The sequence below is a fragment of the Aethalodelphis obliquidens genome, unplaced genomic scaffold, assembly GCF_003676395.1.
Source record: "Aethalodelphis obliquidens isolate GAN/ISIS:26980383/991018 unplaced genomic scaffold, ASM367639v1 scaffold48, whole genome shotgun sequence".
Lineage (NCBI taxonomy): Eukaryota > Metazoa > Chordata > Mammalia > Artiodactyla > Delphinidae > Aethalodelphis > Aethalodelphis obliquidens.
The window spans coordinates 10479011-10499981 of record NW_020837992.1 but is presented as its reverse complement, the minus strand read 5'-3'; the positions used below and the strand labels follow the sequence as shown (position 1 = coordinate 10499981).

General features: G+C 45.1%; 1 protein-coding gene across 1 annotated transcript in view; it reads right to left on the bottom strand.

Annotated features, from left to right (window-relative positions):
- The window catches only part of SMYD2 (SET and MYND domain containing 2), a 50681-nt gene extending 32584 nt beyond the window's left edge, over window positions 1-18097 (bottom strand). The window contains exon 1 of the mRNA XM_027082971.1: window positions 17667-18097. Within this exon, the coding sequence (XP_026938772.1) occupies window positions 17667-17839 (173 nt within the window). The 5' untranslated portion in view covers window positions 17840-18097. The remainder of the gene's footprint in view (window positions 1-17666) is intronic.
- Between the last annotated feature and the right edge of the window lie 2874 nt (window positions 18098-20971).

Sequence of the window (20971 nt, the reverse complement as noted above, 5' to 3'; positions counted from 1 at the left end):
AAAAAAAAAAAAAAAAAAAAAAAAAAAAAAAAAAAATATATAAATATATATATATATATATATCGGAATTACTGTTATACAGCAGAAATTAACACAACACTGTAAATCAACTATACTTGAATACATTTTTTAAAAAAGAATGTCCCTAATGAAGCAGTAACAAATATTAACATCACTAAACCTCAACTCTTTGGTATGTGTTTTTTTTTGACATCCTGAGATGAAATGGGAAGAAGGCAGGAAGCATTTCTGCTCCTACTGAAGGATGAGGGCTGTGTCTCAAGGAAGAGCTCTTGGCCATCCCTGGAGCCATAAACTGAACTAGCCACTGTTTTCTTCAAATACCACTTTTACCTGAAAGAACAACTTTAGACAAACTGATTATTCAGACTTGTGTATCTGGCAGCTATATTATGGAAATGAAGTGAGCCCATCACATCAAGGAAAATAAGTAGCAATATTTGTTGCCAATGATAAAATTTGGGCTTTTGAGCAAAAGTCAAAATTTCAGAACATACGTCTGTCGCCCTAGGCTTGACAGTCTCTCGTCTGATGAGACTGGTGGTGGTTTTCATAATTATGATTTTTTGATATGGTTTGATGAAATAAAGTTTTAGAAGGTCTGCATAATTTAGTGAACCAATGTTTTCCAAATGACCAGTGTATGATGTTTTAAAAATTACGCATGGGTAAAAGAGGCATTCAAAGTACAAGACAGACTAAGGGATTTTACGTATCAGAGTACATAAAATTCACAGATGGCTTCAGGTTGCACATTACAACTAGTCTTTAACACAAAATCACTTACTAAGTTCTAGTGTTGAATCAAAGAATATCTGCAATTAACTGAAAAGGTTATTAAAATACTCCTTCCCTTCCAATTACATATTTATTTGAGGCCAGATTTCCTTCGCATACTTCAACCAAAAGTACATAATTCTCCAGGCTGAATTCAGAAGCATATCTGAGAATCCACTTGTTTTCTGGAAATCCAGACATTAAAGAGATTTGCAAAACTGTAAACCACCACTATTCTCATTAATTCTTTTGTTTTGGAAAACAGTCCTCATAAAAAAAAAAATGTTACATTAACAGTAACGGTTGCTGTCATTTTAAAATAAATAAAATAAAATAAAAAATAAAATAAAACGCTTTATAATATTCTTTATTTTTAATTATTAACATAAATATGGTATTGATAAATACCAAGGTAAATTAAAAAAGCTCTTTGGAGTTCTCAATTTCTAAGGGTAGCGAGGGCTCTTAAGACCTCCGTTATACATATATACAATGGAATATTACTCAGCCATAAAGAGGAACGAAATTGGGTCATTTGTAGAGACATGGATGGACACAGAGACTATCATACAGAGTGAAGTAAGTCAGAAAGAGAAAAACAAATATCGTATATTAATGCATATATGTGGAATCTGAAATTGGTACAGACGATCTTATTTACAAAGCAGAAATACAGACACTGACTTAGAGAACAAAGATATGGATACCAAGGGGGAAGGGTGGGGTGGGATGAACTGGGAGACTGGGATTGACATACATACACTATTGAGACTATGTATAAAATAGATAACTAATGAGAACCTACTGTATAGCACAAGAATCTCTACTCAGTGCTCTGTGGTGACCTAAATGAGAAGGAAATCCAAAAAAGAGGGGATATATGTATACGTATAGCTGATTCACTTTGCTGTACAGTATAAACTAACAGAATGCTGTGAAGCAACTATACTCCAATAAAAAAAAGACCAAAAAGTTTGAAAACTGATCTCTTGCAATAATTCCATCAGCTGTGAAGAAGTTATTATTCCCGCTTTTCAAATGAAGATACTGAGGATGCTAGAGGTGAAATATCTAACCCAACACGGTCATTCAGAAGGTGGGTAGCAGAATCAGAATTCACACATCAAGGTACATACTATGTCTCCATCGTGCAAAAATATCCTTCCTTGAGTACTGTGACATGAAACAAAAATAATCTATGTGTCTGGATAACAGTAATAACAAAGTATAAATAGAGGCATTCTTTACTCTGGTCTGCATAATGTCCCAGCTCCAATGGTATCCCATTAATGCTACTTGGCTTCAAAGATGCAATGGGGAGAATCCAGGATCATTTCTGAAAATGAGATCTGGGGAGGGAGCGTCCCCACAGAGGGTCTCTCTGTTCCAGAGGAATCAATATCACCTGAAGCAGACTGGAATAAAATAAGGATTACTTTTGTATTCAGTCCTCTGGGAACTGGGTGATAGAACACTGCAGCTCTCACAAACAACAGAAAAGCCTTGCCTGGCTCACAGGCAGATTTTACTGTATATATGCTTATGGAGTCATCTACCTGGCTACATGTGAATTTTCTTAGCAAAGATTCTCCTGGGCCAAACGGCCTTCACAGTAGAAAAGGAGAGAAGCTAAGCCAATTGCGGAGAGTGAATAGCATAAGAATCTACTTTGATCTATTTGGTAATAGCAGTTCTCGATGAAGTGGGGTAGGGATGGGAGCTCTGTTTAAATTATCCTGATACGTGCTTCAGTTTTTCCCATAGCTTTTCATAGGGAGAGATGTACACGTTTCATAAGTCTAATGGTTGAAACCCAAACTAAAATTTGCTGAGCTGGAACGTGCACTGTGTATGTGTTTGAGAGAGAAAGAGAGAGCTCCTGTGAGAGTTTGACTATTGCTGACTGCAAAGTTTAGCCAGGGAGAAACTTCATATGGGAGATCCATTTTCACTGTAGCAATATACAGGCTTTTAGAATAAACTCTGGTCTTGCAGAAGACACAGCTGTAAATCTTTCATTTGCAATGTAACCTGATCTGAATTGGCCAGGAGGTTTGGGGAAAGACTGTAAAAACCAAGAAAAGAAAGCTGCCCTCAAAGAAACGATTAATAAAGATCATTTGGAGGAATGAAGTGAAATAACTGAAAAGGAAGGGAACTAAAGGAAAGTTACTGGTGAAATCACACTCATAACCTCTGGGAGTGGCTCTCAACCTCGGCTGCATGGGCCCGTCTCGGGGTGGGGTTGGGTCTAGCAGTTCTCATCAGACTGATTTGTGTTGGGAGTTTTAGAGAACTACCCGGATCCAACGTGCTTCCAGAATGCAGAACCACTGGCCTAGGCCTATGGTCATCCATTTGGGTTGAGTGTTTCTGAGTGCTAAATTTGCCGAAGAAGAGTGCTGAAGCATTCTTCTCTGCAATGCAGACTTTACAATGTAACTCTTCTTAAAGAATGACTGGCACACACAGGATGTATTAGGTTGTTTAGCTACCTTGATGATGGTCAGAATCAAGTGGCAGACGCCGTATTTTCCAACTATGACAAGCAAATATTCTAGAAGCCAGGTGCAAATTTTAAAAAAGGAAGGCTCAGCTTTCTTTCCGCCTCCTCCTGATTCCCGCTTCACAATGCAGGATGAAAACGATGAGTTACTTTTCCTACTTCCCCATGTCAAGTCCTTTCTTCTTTCTGGTGCCGGAGGTGCTGTGCGATCTTGGGCAAATTAGTAATCCTTTCTGAACCTGTTTCCTCCACTGTAAAGATACAGTTTCTACCTCATAGGTTTGTTATGCAAATTAAATGAGAAAATAACCCGTGAAGCCTAGGACTACTAGACTTTTAATTAGCCTTCATTCTTTTGTGTGTGTGTGTTTTTTAAGTGATGTCAACTCCTGAAATATCTTCAGTACAATGTCACTCAGACTCATAGTTAGAGGATTTATGCTTCTAAAGCCTTTGTTTTACAGGCAAACATCTACCCTGCTGTGAATGGAAGGGCTCTTTGAACTTAAGAAATGGTTCTATCCACAAAGGGAGGAAAGAAATGTTACAGGAAAATGCAAGTATCTGATTATTAGCGACTGGGACAGAACTTAGAAGACACGCTCCTGTCATTTTCTACTGGAGGAGAAACACGAGGTGTTTAATTTTCTTGCTTTTAAAATTCGGAAGCCAAGAAGATCAACAAGTTAGGGTTGTAATTAACAACTCCTGCTAGTTAAATGCGTTGCCACAGGCGCTGTTGGTGGAGATCAAAAGGATTTGATCCTGCAAGCTCCCTCCTTTCTGCTACTGAAATGAATGCTTCGTGGGTTTTCCCCATGAAAGAGAATGATACTGGCATGGAGTGGGTTTGCAATAACAATTACTTTTAACTAACGGTGACAGAAGAAATGACAAGTAGGCTCTGTGGAACAGAGGCAGTCCCGGCCAAATGAAAAAGAGAAAAGGAAAAAAGCCCCGGTGGCGCAATGTAACTTCTCCACGGGTTGAAATAAGACAATCAGAAACAAAGTTAGCCTCCCACCCAGAGAGGGTGGTTACACTAGCAAATTTCTATTTGAGAGAAATAAAAATTGGAGAAATTGTGGCAGAACCCTATTATAACCCTGGTCAGGGGACAAGGATAATATTCAGGGTACTGGTTTTTGTGTAACAGTGAAAGATGCTCCACATAGCACTTTAATCCACAATGTAACAGTGAAAATGGGACCACTTGCTGTGGGAACGTCTTCCCAGAGCAGGGCTGAACCTTCCCCTGGGCATCAGGCTTTGTTCTGAGGCTTGTTAAAAGTTAGAGCCCAGGGCCTCGGGGGAGGCGGGAAATATTTAGGGCAGTAAGGCAGCAACTAATAGGTTTTCCCCAATATTGGAATAGGAGCTGTGATTTACAAGGATAAAGCTGGGCTTGGTGGTCAGCACTGAGTGGTTGACCTTGTTACAAAACGATGACCCTGGGGGAAATGGGGTGACGCAGGTCAAAGGGTATAGTTTCGGTTGTAGGAAGAATAAGGATGATAAGGATCTACTGTATGGCTCAGTCACTACAGTTAATAAGACAGTATTGTATGCTTGAAAGTTGCTAAGAATTGAGCTTAAGCATTCTTGCCACACAAAAGGAAGTTACCTAGGTGAGGTGATGGATGTGTTGATTACCCTGATCTTAGTAATCACTCTACAACCTCCATGTACATCAGATCATCACACTGTACACTTTAAATACAGACAATCATATTTGTCAATTATTCCTCAGTAAAGCTAAAGAAATACTGTAGACATGACTCTCCACATCACTGATTCATGAAAAGTCAGGCTCAGCAATGAAAAAACGGTGAGGATGCTAATTTAGGATTTGTTTTAATGCAGGCTCTAGTTGAGATGAAATTTACCTTTGCCTTAGAAAGAAAAAAATTCATGAGGCTTATGGATAGAGCAGAGAACTACTGACCCTACTGAACAGTGAACATTATATTACTCTTTTCAGCCACTGGACAACACCTACAACCAAGCCTCATCGTGCAGGCCCTGTAAAATCCCTAACAGTTGAATCCTGCCAGAAGAAGAGATGTATGCGCTTTTAAATTTAACTTTCTCCTCTGAAACTCTGTATCAAATTTTGTGGGAGATGAGAATGACACTTCCTTGCAATTTGCCTTTGACTTCCCTGATGCCTACCGATTGAGAAGTCAAAAGGAAAGAAACAGGGGCCATAGGGCACGTGACCGAGCCAACTCCCGGGCACTCGGCCGAGGTGACGGTGGCATCTTTGAACAGCTGCGAAGGGCCGTAGAGACCTAAACTCAGAAGCTTGCGGGCTGCCGACCCATCTCGGCCTCCGCACACGGCCGTGGGCAAGTCGAGTTCGAACACTTGCTGAATTAAGAGCCCGCCTAAAACGTGATCTGGCCCTCAGTTTCCTCGCCTGTGACGTGGGTACAGTGTTGCCAGGGGAACAGGGTTGCCTCAGGCCTAGGTGAGGCAGGGTGCATGGATTGCCCTGCCAAGTTAGAAGCGGGGCAAAGGCCTGGCGGGACGCAGCGGCCCGGGGAAGCGGGCACCCCATTCATCTGCCCAGAAAGCTGGCCATGGATCACGTGCCGAGCAGAGCAGGGCAGCGCCCCTCTCCTCGGCTGACTTCAGGCACCAGCTGTACGGAGTGGGTGTGCGGTGGGCCTGCACCCTCTGGGTGCGAACCACTTGACTTTTGCTGTCTTCCTAGATCTTTCCAGCAGCCGTGTGGGGTCAGTGTCGTAGACAGGGAGACTTTGCTGAGGCCGCACAGCCTGGAGTGAAGGAGCCAGGGTTGGACCCAGGTATCAACCTGCTCAACCCGCAGGCCTTCCAGCAGGTGGCTCCTGTACCCCAAGGGGGCCTGTGCCGCGCCTCCAGAAGGGACTCGGCCCTCGTCCATGAGACCCACCCATCACTCGCGTCCCCTCTGTTTCCATCATCAGCCCCAGCGTCTGGAAAACCTTAACAGGACCGTGGTGTTCTGGGAGCATAATTAGGATGCTGGAACCACGGGCCCAGAGCTGTGAGTTTCACCATACAGGGCGGGGCCCGCCCCTAGGCAGTCTAGGCATAGCCACATTGGGATCCTTTTCCCCAGAACCTAAGGCACCCACTGCCCATTAGGATGTCTGGCCCTCAAAAGGAGGGGCTCTCTGACACACGAGATCATCACGACAGACCCGCCTCACTTTCTTTGGTAATAGACTATATTAAGAAAAAAAACAAAAACACAGTTTTAGGGACTTCCCTGGCAGTCCAGTGATTAAGACTCTGAGCTTCCACTGCAGGGGGCACGGGTTTGATCCCTCGGGAATGAAGATCCCGCACGCCCTGCAACGCGGCAAGCAATCGATCAGTTTTAGATTTACTGAAAAGTTAAGAGTACAGAATGCCCTCATTACAGCCCCCCACATTCACACACACCCAGGCACACACACAATTTCCTTTATTGTTAACATCTTACATTAGTTGTACATTTGCTACAATTGATGAAGTGATATGGATACATTATTAACTAGAGTGCATAGTTTGTTCAGAGTTTCTTAGTTTTTCCCCCGTGTGTTTCTTCTGTGTCAGGATCCCATCAAGGATGCTACATCACACGTAACTGTCCACCTCACTTTTTCATTCTCAAGGTGCAGTATTGGGAGAGGAGGTTAAAGAAGCACATAATTGCTTAACTTGTTCTCGGCTTTAAGTCTGAGAAAATGCTAGGGAGGAGGCTGCCGCTGGGGGCTGCGTTTTGGTGTTGTGTCTGGCAGGCGCCAGCCGAGTGGGGCACCGGGTCCTGGGGAAAGGCAGGGCCCTGAGGAGGGGCTTCGCTCCAGAGCAACCCTTCTCAGAGCGGCCCCTTGGGTTGGGGTGCTGGGAAGTTATGTTTAGAGGATAGAAAATTTCTGTCTGGGGTGATGAAAACATTCTGGACATGGAGAGTGGTGATGGTTACACACATTTACTTAATACCACTGATTGTAAAGCATTAAAAATGCTTAAGTTTTATGTATATTTTACCACAGTTTTTTTAAAGCTGGAAAAATAAATATGCAATTTAAAGAAGAAAAAAAAAAGGAAAGAAACAACCAACGAGTTCTCTCATACAGGAACTGCCAATAAGCAACAGCCACCATTTCTTCCAATGGGACAATAAATGACAGATGTCATCAACAGTACTTTGTAACGAGCACAACACTAGATCCTCCTACGACTGCCGTTGCCCTAAGTTCTACAACACCTAGGTGATTAAATATCAAGGAAAAGGACAAAGTCATACAAATGTAACTATTTAAAAGCTTAAAATGTTCCTAACAACACCCCTCACTTCAACATTCTGGCCACAGAGTAGAAACAGGCCATGTAAAAATACCTTTATAACCTAATGATAAGCCTGAGTTCCAGAATATGGTCAGGCCCTCTGCCGCCAAACGTGAGTATTAACTCCTGGCCCCAGAAACATGTGACCTGCTCTAAATCGTGCAAGAAAGTGCACCTTAATTGGTTATAGAAGAATTTTAAGAGGTGACACTCTCATCCTCTTCATTTCATTTTCCTACAGTCAAACAATAAAAAATCGAATTGTCAATTTACTTAGGTGAATTACCCCGATTTTGGACTAGACCTTGATAACTCCAACTTATATATCGTTTGAACAGATACAAATAAAGAGTAAACTCCTGTCAAATAAACAAAGTACTAACTAAATAAAATGAAGAGATTGTGGGCTGAAGTAGTGAAGAGGAAGCTTCATAAAAAGAGATGCAATGTGGGGAGTTCCCTGCGGTCCAGTGGTTACTTGGCGTTTTCACTGCTGTGGCCCAGGTTCAATCCCTGGTCAGGGAACTAACATCCCGCAAGCCTCATGGTGCGGCCAGAAAAAGAAAAAAAAGAGATGCAGTTTGAGCTGGGTCTCTGTGCAGGATGAACAGACTTAGAGTAGAAGGCCCTACCGGGGAAGAAGTTAGAGGGTTAAGTAGGGGAATAAGGCACAGAGGAGCATTCCTGGTTCAAGTGGACATTGGGAAGAATGAGGAATGACACAGCACCTTTGTGGGGTACTGAAAAGACCACTCAGATTTTGTTTAGGGTTTAAATGAAACAGTAGCGAGGGATAACACTAGACAGGGTGGGAAGAGCACTGAATACGGAGGACTTGAGCAGTCAAGATTTTGTCCTGAAGAAAACAGGGATCAATGAAGGGTTCTGTGGTTATTTATAAGGATTCATTTCTAAGAACAAGCAGAGTTGTATATATATTGGTACGTGATGTACATATATAGATAGGGGATGAGGCCTGTCCAAAGAACCGCTAGTAAAATAAGTTGCAGAAATGAGACTATTCATTTAATAAATATTTACTGAGGTTACGGGGTGCCAGGCCTCAGGCTAAGTGCTAGGCTACAAAGTTGAGTAAGACCCGGTTCCTGAGTCAAGGAGCGAGTGTATGAAGGAAGTATGCACAAGGTGCTATGGGTGCAAGGACACGCGAGTGTGTGTGTGTGTGTGTGTGTGTGTGTGTGTGTGTGTGTACCACTATAAGCAGTTTGGAGCTGCTGAAATGAAACTAACACTGCAGAGCAAGGTGGACCCAAACATCATCCCAGATGCCCAGCCCTCGGAGTGTGCCAGCAGGCAGCACTGACCCTACAGTGGAGTCCTACCAGGGCCACTCTCTGAAGATGCACAGAAAGAGAAGGTGGCAGTGGGCTGCTTTCCCCCTGTGCCTAGAAAATATTTAGCAGCTAGGTGCCTTGAAAGGCCTGAACATGTGCCGAAATCTATTAAATATTGAGTGAAATAAGTAGACTGTTTCTAAATCTCTACTACTTTGGGAGCCTGAAAGTTTTTAAGGTGAAAAAACCCTAAAGGTTTTTTTTTTTTAAGTAGTATTTAGAAATATTTATTCAGGTGTATGAGTAGACTAAATTTCATCAACTTCTAAAAAATGTCTACCCAAAGTGCTGCTGTTTTAACCCAATGCAGGGATGCCACAATTTTATTAGACCAAACTATTATCTGATCAAAGCCCTCCCTTAGTTTGCATAAGTCATGAGCCAGCGTGCGTGATTAAACTTCTTTGTTAAGAGCTTTCTTTATGACATACTTCATCCGTGTTCCATAAAAGGAAAACACTCAACCCAAAACCTTATGCCTTTAACAAAAAAATCTGCTAAAATGACACAGTTCAATGCACTACAGTGTTAACTAAAAACTGTCACTTGCCATCTGCCTCTACAAGGATGAGGTCACTAGCCACCGCGGTCGGTGACCTTCGACACCCCCGAAAGGAGTTCAGGGTGGAGATCAGGAACGAGGCGCTCTGTGCTCTGGAAAGAACTGGCAGAACAGGCCTTCAGATAGTTAGAAATTTTCAGAAGATTTTATGAGCCCAATTTCTGACACCTTCTCATATCCAGAAAAGCACTGAAATGATTAACAGAGACATCTGCTCGTCGTGACTAGCAGCAACCTTCCTGAGACTGGCAGGAACCTTCTGCCAATATGTGTGTTTGACTGCATGTACGCCCCTTCACCAAAATCACATATACACTGACCTCGTCACACCCCACCTGCTAAGAGCAGTCCCTCAGAGCTCTCTGAGAGGCTGTGTCCTGGGCTACAGTCCTCATTTTGCCCCAAATAAAACTTAACTCACAACTCTCATGTTGTGCTTTTCTTCAGTCGACAACGGGTTTATAAAGATGAATAAAACCTCCTGGAATATAAGCTCTGTGGAGGGAGGGTGTCCCTTTTCTGCACAGTTGTTTCCTAGGGATTCAGAACTCAGCGAGGGCTCCATAAATATAAATATTTGCTGAATACATTAAAAACAGAATCCCTGCTCTCAGGGAGTTTACCATCTGCTCATAATTAAATGTCTCTTACTGTTGAGGTTTTAAGAACATGTGAAGCTATCACCGTGAACAGCAATCATCACTCTGCTACAGATTTGTGCAACTGACAGATAAGAGATTTCTCCGATTGCACCAGGGTGTTTCCTGCACAAACACTGCTGTGGTGAGGAAAATCAACAAGATGTGAGCCCAGGGCCCATATCCCTTGAAGAGCCTTTCCTGGTCCTCACAGACTGAAGAGAAAAAGCTCCTCCCGTCCAAGGTCTTTTCATTTTGCCACAGATGGCAACATAACTCCTTGCGAGTGCCTGGATATAAAATCCTTGAGATTTTACTTGACTCAGATGAAAAACTGCATCTTGCTGGTCAGCCGGTTTCTTTCCACCTCTCCCCCCAGGATACGCCTATGTCTTCAGGCCTCGGTGTGAAATTCGCTTCTTGGTAAGCGCGTCGCCCTTAGTTTTCCTCTCCCCCACGGTGACTGCAGATTCCCGGGGCTCTGAGACGCCTTGTTCGTCATAGCGCACTTGCTGATACACGCCGGTGGCTCAGCTATCACAGGCGAGCGTGTATTTTGGTTTCTAGGGACTATAAACTTGCCAAAGATAAGCACTTATGGATTCTCCTTCTTTAAAAAGCAAACCCAATCCGTGTTAATAACGTACATGCCATATTTCCACTCAGTCATCTGAAACATTCCACTTTGTCCCTGGATTTTATGTTAATAAATTGGCACGGGGAGTTCCATAGTATTTTTAAATTTTTGATTGAAGAAAAATCTGAGACACGCAGCTGGATTCTCAGCAAGTGCATGGACTAGAAAGATAAGTTGTTTCCTGAACCCTCAAGACGTTTTGGTATTATTTTCCTGCTAAATTGCATATTTCTGGCCTTCAGAGAAGTCTAGAAGAGATCTGGTTTCCTTCTGTTCTATTGTGTTGGTGTGAACGCCTTTGCAATTGAAAAGGAGGCCTCCGAGGGTGGTAGGAACAGAGTCAGCAGAAGTTACACAAAGTGAGGTGTGTGGCTTTGTGGCTGGTTAGAGCGCCTGTGCTAATGAGGCCAAGGTCATGGGTTCAGCCCCTGAAAAGGCAGTTACTTCAGTCAATTCCCCGCTGGAGGGCTGCACCCCTAAACTACCACAGATTTGCTAGAAATCCAGAGATGCAAGGGTTGGGGATGTGAGTTCCCACAGAGTGATGGTGGTGTACAGAGGCTGATATTGCGAATCCCTTGAGAGGGGACTGAGAGACCTCTAGTGCCAGAGCTGGCCCCTCTCGAGGGCAAGAGGACTGCTCCAGAAACCACCTAGCCGCCAGGCTGACCAAAGGACGGTGCAAAGTCTGCATCTGGTCAAGTACAATCAGGGTGGCCTGTTCCATGTCTGTCTAGTTCCCTGGAGGTGATCAGGACATATATACTCACAGGTGCAAAGACAAACAGGCAAACCCAGAGAGGGGCTGTCTGTGAGAGAATAGGAAATGGGAATGCAGAATCAATAACAGGAGAAATTCATTTCAGTCAAATTGTCCTTACGCAGATCAGATGAAAGCACGCCTTGAACTCAGAAATGTGATTACTCCACATGACGTTCAGAAAACAAGGTGTGTGTATGGGTGGGAGGGACCTCAGTTATTACTGATGACTCCAATTACATAAGGGATATTTGTAATTATTGATTGCCTCCTTGGGAAGCAGAAATAAAGTGGCTTAAAATTGTAATTATTTCGTATTTTCTTTATATTGACAAGAAAAAGAAAGGTGATAGTAAACCTCAAGCAAAAGAGGTACGTCTCAAACACCAAAATCAAGTAGAAACTTTCTTTGCATTTTGCTGCTATTTCAAATTCTATAACAGACAACGTCACTGTCCCAGGTTCTCACCCGGTTCTGAGTCCTCCTGAAGACCAGTTGCTGCCAAGCTACAGCCCTGAGCCCTGGATCTTCCCAAAGAAATTTAAGACATTTCTGAGGATCTTTAAAAGAATCTTCTGACAGATAGTGCGCCATATGCTTGTCCTACAGGAATACCATCCTGGGGCCTCTTAGCACAGCTGCACCATGAATTCTGTTTCCAAACCATGCCCATTTAACCTTGCACAGAGTAGAGTTCTGAAGACTGGGTATGTTTAAGGGGAAAAAAAAGGACAGGGGGTTTATACTCTCATGCTGCCCTAGCAGAGGGCACAGAAACAAACTCTTTATACGTAGCTATAAACACTAAGACGGTAAACTCGTCTTAAATAAACTCGAGCATACTGAAAAATGTCCCAAACCCACAAAAGGACCAAAGCCTTGTATTTCTTTTTACATTTTATCAGGTAATAGTGGATAATACAGAAGAATATATGTAGCTCTTATGCAAATTCCAAAGCATTGGAATAAAAAACCTCTGGACCCAAAGCAGCACAAGATACAAGACAGCTGAATCAATTTATCTGTTGAACTTTTAGAAACAATGCGTTAATCTGTTGAATTATCTCTTGGGGGAAGGGGAAGCAAAAGAAGAGAGGTGATAAAAATTGCATTCACTTGAGAAATCAGAAGTGAATTAAGTCCTGGTGTCCAGGTGTGAACCACACGATAGATTCAGGTCAAAAGGGGCAGGGAAGGAAAACAACACTCAGAATAGGAAGACATGGTTCCCTCCACGAAGGACACAGAGGCTGGCCCTAGGACGCGCTCAATCAATATCTGACCCCAAAATTGTGGAATTCAAGGAAACAAGCTTTCCAGCCCTCAGTTACTTCCTACATAAAATGGGATAAGGTCTTCTCTACACAGGCCATCCTTGGGAGGATCAAAATAAGAATGTATCTGGAATGCTTTGTGAGCTGCAAAGAGCAACACGATTTAAAGGAACGTCATTTTATATGGGATCTTCACATTTTTGTGAGAGGATTTTGTGCAATTGCTTTTGGGAGGGAAAGGTGTTAGATGGTGGTTTTAACTCACCAGGGTTTGAATTTCACTTCAGGATATCCTGCTGCCGTTCTGTCTCTTTCATCTCAAATCGTTTCCAAATGTGCAGCTTGGTCACTGAGCCCTGATAAGCTATAACAGAAACTCTGCTCCCGCGTATGAAAAATGTGCGTGTGCTGGCACTCGGCACATCTGAAGTCCTGCAGGACGGCTCCTTGCCACAGCTGAAAGAATCATGCTGGAAGCAAAGAGCAGAGAGGAGCCACGGTATCCTTGCTAGGTGGAAAATTCTGCTTTCCTCCATTTCTCTTTTCAAACATTTGTTTAATCCCACGGTAAAAGAGTATTAAAGTATCTACGCACTTTGGAGATACACGAGCCTCATTTGTTTCAAAAAGCTTTATCTGTGTAGGCTAATCATATCAGTTCTGTCAGGTTTCGAAAAATACTGAAAATTGATTCCAGACGCTCATTATTATGCTGGGGGACCCGAGGTTGAGAACTGCCACTTTTAACTCTGGGTCAACGTGCCATCTGAATGATGACTCCATTGGTCAACAAGATACAGTATCTCCTTCCCAGTTTTCCCCACCCCAATGCCACCACCATAAAAAAATGTCCCTGAAGTGAGACTATGTTATCACACTATTTAACATTTAGCCAAGAGAGCTTATCAAACACGTCCCTACAAGCAAGACACGGGGCCAGTTCTGACAGCTCCCAAAGTGTCCGGGCCGTGCTAGGCACTTGACTTCACTGTCTCAGGGCCAGCTCAGTAGGTGGGTGTTAATGTGCACAGTTTACAGATACAGGAACCCGGGAGTTCAGACAGGTTAAGTAATTTGCCTCAAGACAAACCATCGGGAAGGGATGAAGCCAGAATTCAAACCCAGTCAGTCTGGCCCCGAAGTCCCTCCTTTGTAGTCTCTAAATAAACGAAAAACTTGAAATACTGAAATGTTGAAAATGGCAACCCAACACCTCATTATCTACTATACAGATGGCTTAACTCTATACTCTCTCATGTAACTTTTTTAGAGGAAATCTGTTGTCTGTGTATTTTAATCTTCCTACCCATTTCTTAAAAATACATGTAAAAAGATGGAGGGAATCCTTTATTGGAGCATGTGTGTCCAATTTTTCATTCAGAGAACAAGATAATTTGAGAACAATCGGAAGCCATTTCTCTCCTCAGAGACTCTCCAAGTCTCAGAGAATGTTCTCGGAATAAGCAGAATCACAGCAGCCCTGGTGATGACACCCCCTTCTGAGAACAGCTTCAGGCCCAGGGCTCTTTCAGAGAACCTTAAGAACAGGATCAAGGGTTCACATCTCTTAATACTGATTAAGATCAACTAAAGATGACTTCAGTTTGGTAAAACAGTGGGGAAGAGATGAATGCTGCTACAGAAAAAAAATCGGGGGGACATTACACCTGTATAACTGCCGAAACAGGCCATCTCAATCACAGTATTTCGATCGTGCAAACATTTTAATATTTACGTCAACCACTCTGACTGAGCCAGACAGAATATAAATTTCCTGAAACCAGGTTCCAACAGCTCTAGTCCAAGGAAGTGAAGTGGGCCTTCCTACTTTGCCCCGATACGCTGAACAAACAGACAAAAAAGACAATATTCCTGCCTTTAAATGACCCATGAGTCAAGAGAATGAAAGATCAAGAGGGGTACATCCGCCCTCCTGAGGAACTGCACACACAATGAATATTCATGGCACCCAGGGTTACAGATTTTTTCCTTTCTGAGACAAATACTAGCAAGTGTTAAGAGATGTCAAATACCAAGTGAAATATAATGTAAAAACTGTGCCACAAAATGCTGGCCAGGCCAACACGTGTGTGTGTGTGTGTGTGTGTGTGTGTGTGTGTGTGTGTGTGTGTGTACACATAAAACGCATCTGAGAGGTCTGATGAGGACAGCTCCCAACTGGAAGACATGTATATTTTTAGGGGCTGCCTTCTAGCAGCTGAGGCAAGATACACATCTTCCCAAGTGTCACCCTGAGTAAATGTGACACAAATACAAACTCCTGTCTGCACTGCCCTGACAGTAAGAATCCCACTCCACTGTGACTTAAGAGAATTCCCATTATTTTTCAACTTATAGAACATAGTTATTCCCAAAAAAAATCACTCATTTTCCTTCAAAATAAGTCAAACCCTGATACAATTAATATGATAGGGAAGATCTGTAGTGGCTCATTTGTCTTAAGCAACGTTATTTACCTTCAACTTCTGGTACAAGAAACGATAAGGTGTAGTTTTCTTTTTATGGGAGGGGAGGGGAAGTCGTGGATTTTGCCCTGTATGCTTCAGTATTTGAGAATTCTGCTCCTACCCCCCGGGGGAATCGTGGGGACATATATGCCTTCCTCTAGTACAGCTGGACAGAATAATTTGTCCTCGGTCTATACAGACAGTTGACAGAGGAAACGGTGCTAAATCTATGAGAATGATCTAGCCACTAATTCCAAACTAATCGCATTTAATGGAAACCAGAGTGGAGTACAAATATATCTCTAATTTCACAGGTATCATGATGTCATCATTTCTTGTGTGTTATTTTAGTTGATTTCAAATGAGTCCTTGGGGAAAGAGGAAAGGAGCTGTGGATGTTGACAGAAGTTCACCTAAGCCAGAGAAAAGCGGGGGGGGAGGTGCAGCAGTCCCACCCCAATGCAGGGAGGGGGTAACCCTGGTGAGGGATCTAAGGCAACAGTGACACTGATGAATGTCATTCAGAAAAAGGGAAAACAAAGGCAAACACTGTCCCATATGGCAGGGTGATCTGCCAAGTTGCACCTTGACTGTACCTTCCTGTTCTAAGGTCGGGGGTGTGTGTAGTGCATAGAGTGTGGAGGCTCACAGCAAAAGAGAAGAATCTCTCAGCTCTGCTTCTCCACTGAGAACCCAGCTGGATTTGATCTTTCATTCACTGGAGGAGTGGTCAGGCAACTACCATCTGAGCACCTACTATGTGCGTGGTACCGCAGTCTTCTCTCCCACGCTGGACCCCAGGAATCACCAGGATCCCTGATGGAGGCAGGCCCCTTCTGTGCTGGGTGACCTTGCTTTGCTCCTGCCACTCCAGACACCCACACTGCTTCAGACTCTGAGCCACAGCAAGGCTCAGAAGATCAAGGGACCAGACACAGCAGCCTTTTTAACTTTGGGAAAACCCAATGCTCACTTCACTCAAACGTCGCAAAGTGGTGCCATGACCCTTCAGCTCCTGGCTCACCAATTCAAAGAGCCACATCACATACAGCCCTTAAGCTGCCCACGGCATGATTCTGTGTCTAGTTCCTTTCCAGGTCCCCCCAAGCGGAAGACAGCTCTGGCAGGGAGTCTGGACAAGACTACTATAGTATTTAGCTTTTGTCCCTTCTTTTGCTCTGTCTTACCGTGGAATGAGAGGAACACGTCTCGGAGATTGAGTACTTCAGCGTGTGTTGGACTTGAGACCGTATTCCAAAGGTACCCGCAGGACCTCAGGTGGGCTTAATCTAGCCCAGGAATCTCCACTTCAAAGATGAAGAAACTGAGGTTCAAAGAAAGTAAAGCAGGGTCCTGGAAGGCCCTGTACGAATTTAACTCCAATGCCATGCTTCCTGCCTCAGTAATTTTATTGAGCACTTAACTAGGTAGGAAATGGGCAGAACTGAAGACACCAGACTTCATTTTCTTAACTATGGGTGTGACTAGACATAAACAGTGACACTTCCTCTCTGGGCATTAGTTTTCTCCCCTGTAAAATGGAAAGAGTGTTGCATTCATGACTTCTAACACGACTTTCAGGTCTGGAACTATCATAAGGCTTGAAGATATAATTATGTGTTAGTGTATGTGAAGATACACACATATACACACATACATGACATGCTACAATTAAATACCAATTCCAGCCATACGTTCTGCCTCATCCCCCCAGCAGCCATGTTTTCCCAGTCCCAAACCAGGGCTAGATACGTCCCACCAGTGCAGCCCCTCTGAACCACGGGTGTGTGGTCAGTACTCCTCTGGCTTCTCTCCGAATACCAAGTGCAGAGGGTGACAAGAAAGAAGAGGGGCCATGTACTTTACATGAAATATTGTGTCATTAAGTTCCTTGGAGGAAACACGGCAAATCTGCGGCAGAAGAGACTGTGGGCCACAGAACACATCGCAGGAAGCACAAGTTAAAGGTGACAGGCTGTGGCTGCGCGAACCTGGGGCCCCGCTGGCAACGCACCGAGTGGGCAGTGCGTGCCAGCGCTGGGAGGAAGCCTGGCTCCAAGCCCACGTGTGAGGGCAGGACCCTGCACCTCGCCAGTTTGCACATCCCGCGGGAGCGACTCGGAAAACATACCATGCAGGACGTGCGGCGAGAACTTGGTTGGTCTTTCCTAACGCACGTGGCACAGCCGGTCCGGGGTTCAAGGGCGCAGCCCGCCCCCTCCCCCGCGAGCAGCCGGCGCTAGGACCCCGCGAGCCGCACGCACTTCCTCCCGCCGCGGTCCGCCAGCCCGTCCGTGCGGCGCCCCAGGCTCCCGCCCGCCGCCGCCGCCGCCCCGCACCGCCCTACCTGGCGAAGCAAAACTCGCAGTGGTTGCCCCGTTCGTTGATCGTGAGCACGTAGGCGTAGGCCGGGCAGGAGAAGAGCAAGTCCCCCACCTGGAAGGGCTGCAGGGCCCGCAGCCCCCGGCCCTTGCCGGGGCTGCAGAAGCGCTCCAGACCGCCGTCGCCCTCGGCCCTCATGCCGGCGGCCGGGCTGGCGCGGAGGGTCCCCGGCGCCGGCGGAGCCCCCAGCTACGGCTCCCCGCGAGCTGTTATTGGAGAAGCGTCACCCAGAGCCGTGGGGGGGGCGGGGTGGGAAGCTGCCCGGCGGACGCGGCGGCAGCCACCGCTCCCCGGAAGGGACGGCGGCCCCGCCCGGCCCTCGCGCGCCCCCGGGAGGCGGGGGACCTGCCCGGCGGCCCCGCCCCGCGTGCGGGACCCTCAGCTGCCGCCCCGCACGCGCCCGGGGCCGCTTCCGGTGTGGCAGCTGCCAGGATCTGCATCCCAGGCGGCTCCTGGAAGGAGGGCGGGAGGCGTCTGCGCCTCCGCGGCGTCTCCACGGAGAGCGCTGGACGCTGCCGGCTTTCCGGTGGGCGGGAAGGGGTCGCCCGGGGGTCAGGTATACAACGCCTCCCGGAGAACCCCGTGGCGTGACCCGCGCTTGGTTAATTGAAAGCGGGGCGGGGGGGGGGCCCAAGATGCTTCTCAACCTTAAGTTCAGTTCCTCTGTCCTTGTCAAGGACCCTAGAAGGAGTCCTCGGGACACCGAAGAGAAACCACAATAGCAAAGTTTGACGTGCTGAGGGTTAAAGGGTGCTTCCCCAAGGTTAAAGGTGTTTAAACCCTGTGACACTTCAAACCTCCCAGAGAGTCTCTCAAGTATTCATTGTGAACCTACTCTGCCTCTGCCCCTCTGGTGGAAGTTACTTACGTAGACGGAAAAGGAAATGCACTGGTCAGGCTTGCTCACTCAGTCTCTGCATACAGGCAGCAATGCGGAGAAGGAAGGATATAACCTTGCAGTCAAGGGACTTAGACTTCTTGGGGGCGATGCCATGCTGTGGCCAGAACACACGGCTAGAATTTGCGGTGGTTCTAATCGGTTTGGCAACGCACTGTCGTCTTAGAAAAGTCAATTTGGTTATAAGTCTCATAGAGGATTTAAGACACGCAAAGCTCATAGAACAGGGCTGAGCACGTAAGTCCTATACACTTGCATGCGATATGAGAAAGAAGGATATAATCTGTTTCACCGAGGAATGTGTAAAGGCTGAAATTGATATGCGTGCAGTAAGGACTCAATGTATGAAGAGAGAATTTAGCAAAAAACACTAATACTTAAAACTCAAGTTTGATCTCATTATGTTGCATGTGTAAGTTAAGGACTGGTTTAGCAAAGGGAAAGATAAATGTGATTTGGAGTATGTCATAAGGTTAGGACAATTTTTGACACGTCAGTAAAATTCCTAAAATGAATAAGCCTCTGGCCTACCAGAAAAAAAAATAATAATGGATACTTTCCCATTTAGGCACTTCAAGAAGCATTCACTGAGCATCCACTATGGCCAGTCACTGGGATACAAAGATGGGCAAAATGTAGGCCTGGTTCTTTGCATTTGACATGTTTACAGTCCAACAACAATTACCCTTAGTTATTGAACATTACGGGCCAGGCATTGTGCTAAGTGCCTTAAACACATTATCCCATTTAATCTGTAATTCCAACTGCCCAGTGAGTTAGGTGTTACATATCTCCCATTTCCAAAACTAGGACACTAAAACTCAGAATAATTTCCAAGGCCACACAACTAGGTTGCACAATTTGGTTTCAACCTCCAGTCAGTCTGAATTTGAGGCCCATGCACTTAACCCAAATGTCCCTCTGCAAACAAAGACAGCTCTCTAAGTGTTATTATGGTGGATTGTACAAAATGTTCTGTGGGAATACAGGCAGGGAGTGACAAACTCTGCCTGGAGAATGAGGGTTTGGTCAAGGCGGGGGCCACATTCCAGTAACGTTTGAGCTGAGTCTAAAAGGTAGATGGGACTTTGTAAGTGCAGGAGAGGAGGAGAGTTTTCTGGGCTGAGAGAATTGCGTGGGAAACAGGTGTCTAGTTGCAGCCCCCTGAGGAGTTCTGCGTGGAGCATGAGTTCTCAAGGAGAGGGCAGGAGGTGAAGCAGGAGCGGTGGAAGGGCATCTCCTCAAGAGGTGAGTTTTGTCCCAGGGGGTGTGGAAGTCACTGAAAGTGTTTAAGCAGAGGGGTGCCACGATCAGTTCAGTGTTACAGACAGTTCTGCTGGCAGCTTTGCATAGACTGGAAGAGGAGAGGACCAAACACAGGACATCCAGTAAAGAGAGCAGTTGCAGTATTTTAAATGAGAGTGGAGGAAAGCTGAAATCAAGGCGGTGGCATTAGGGAAAAAGGCAAAGGTGTCGAGGGTAATTCTAATTTCTAGCTTGGCATATGGCTTCTCCACGGCAGGCAATTAACAGTGCTGGCTTTCTAGCCTAGTAAATCTTGGAGGCTCAAAACAGGAACCATAAATATCCTAGAGTTTGGGGAATGTAAGAGGCTTTTTCTTACTAATGAGGAAAGTGAGGCCCTGTGAAGTTAAATAACTTGCCTAATAACCCAGTGGCAGAGCTAGTGTGAGATTCCATGACATATTCGTTCAACATTTAAATATTTATGATATGCTCACTGTGTTCCAGCAACAGTGATAAAGGCTGGCGATATAACGGTAACAACAACAAAAACCTGACTTATTCCCTGTCCTCACAGAGCTTTGTACAGTCTGGCAAAGGAAGCAGACCTTAATCAGACAATCATATAAACAAATACAAACTGTCCACAGTCTCAAGTGCTAGGGCAGTGCTTAGAGGATATGACCTAATCTAGGAATGCTTTTCAGAGAGTCATGACTGAACTAAGATCTGAAGGATGAATAGAACTTGAGAGAAGAGGAGGAGGGACAAGCATTCTAAGCAGAGGGAGCAGCGTGTGTAATCGAGCAGGACCCTATGGCGCCTTCTCAGAACAGACCCCACCCCACAGGGCCCCCCGCCTGCCTCTTGTCTGTAGAAAAACTTTAGCCTCCTAGGCCTTCCCCCGGTAAATTTAATCAGAGAAGTGAGAAAATGCAGAAAGAAAGGAAAACGGTCAAGCAAGACAAAATAATAATAGTTGAGCCATTAAACAAAGTCAAGGATCTTTAGTTCTTTCTCGAGGAACATAGATAATATTCTGAGCCATATCCTCTGGGCTGCTTTGCAGATACAGAAATCCCTACCAGGGAGAAGTTAATTAACTTCATGCTCACCACGAGCACATG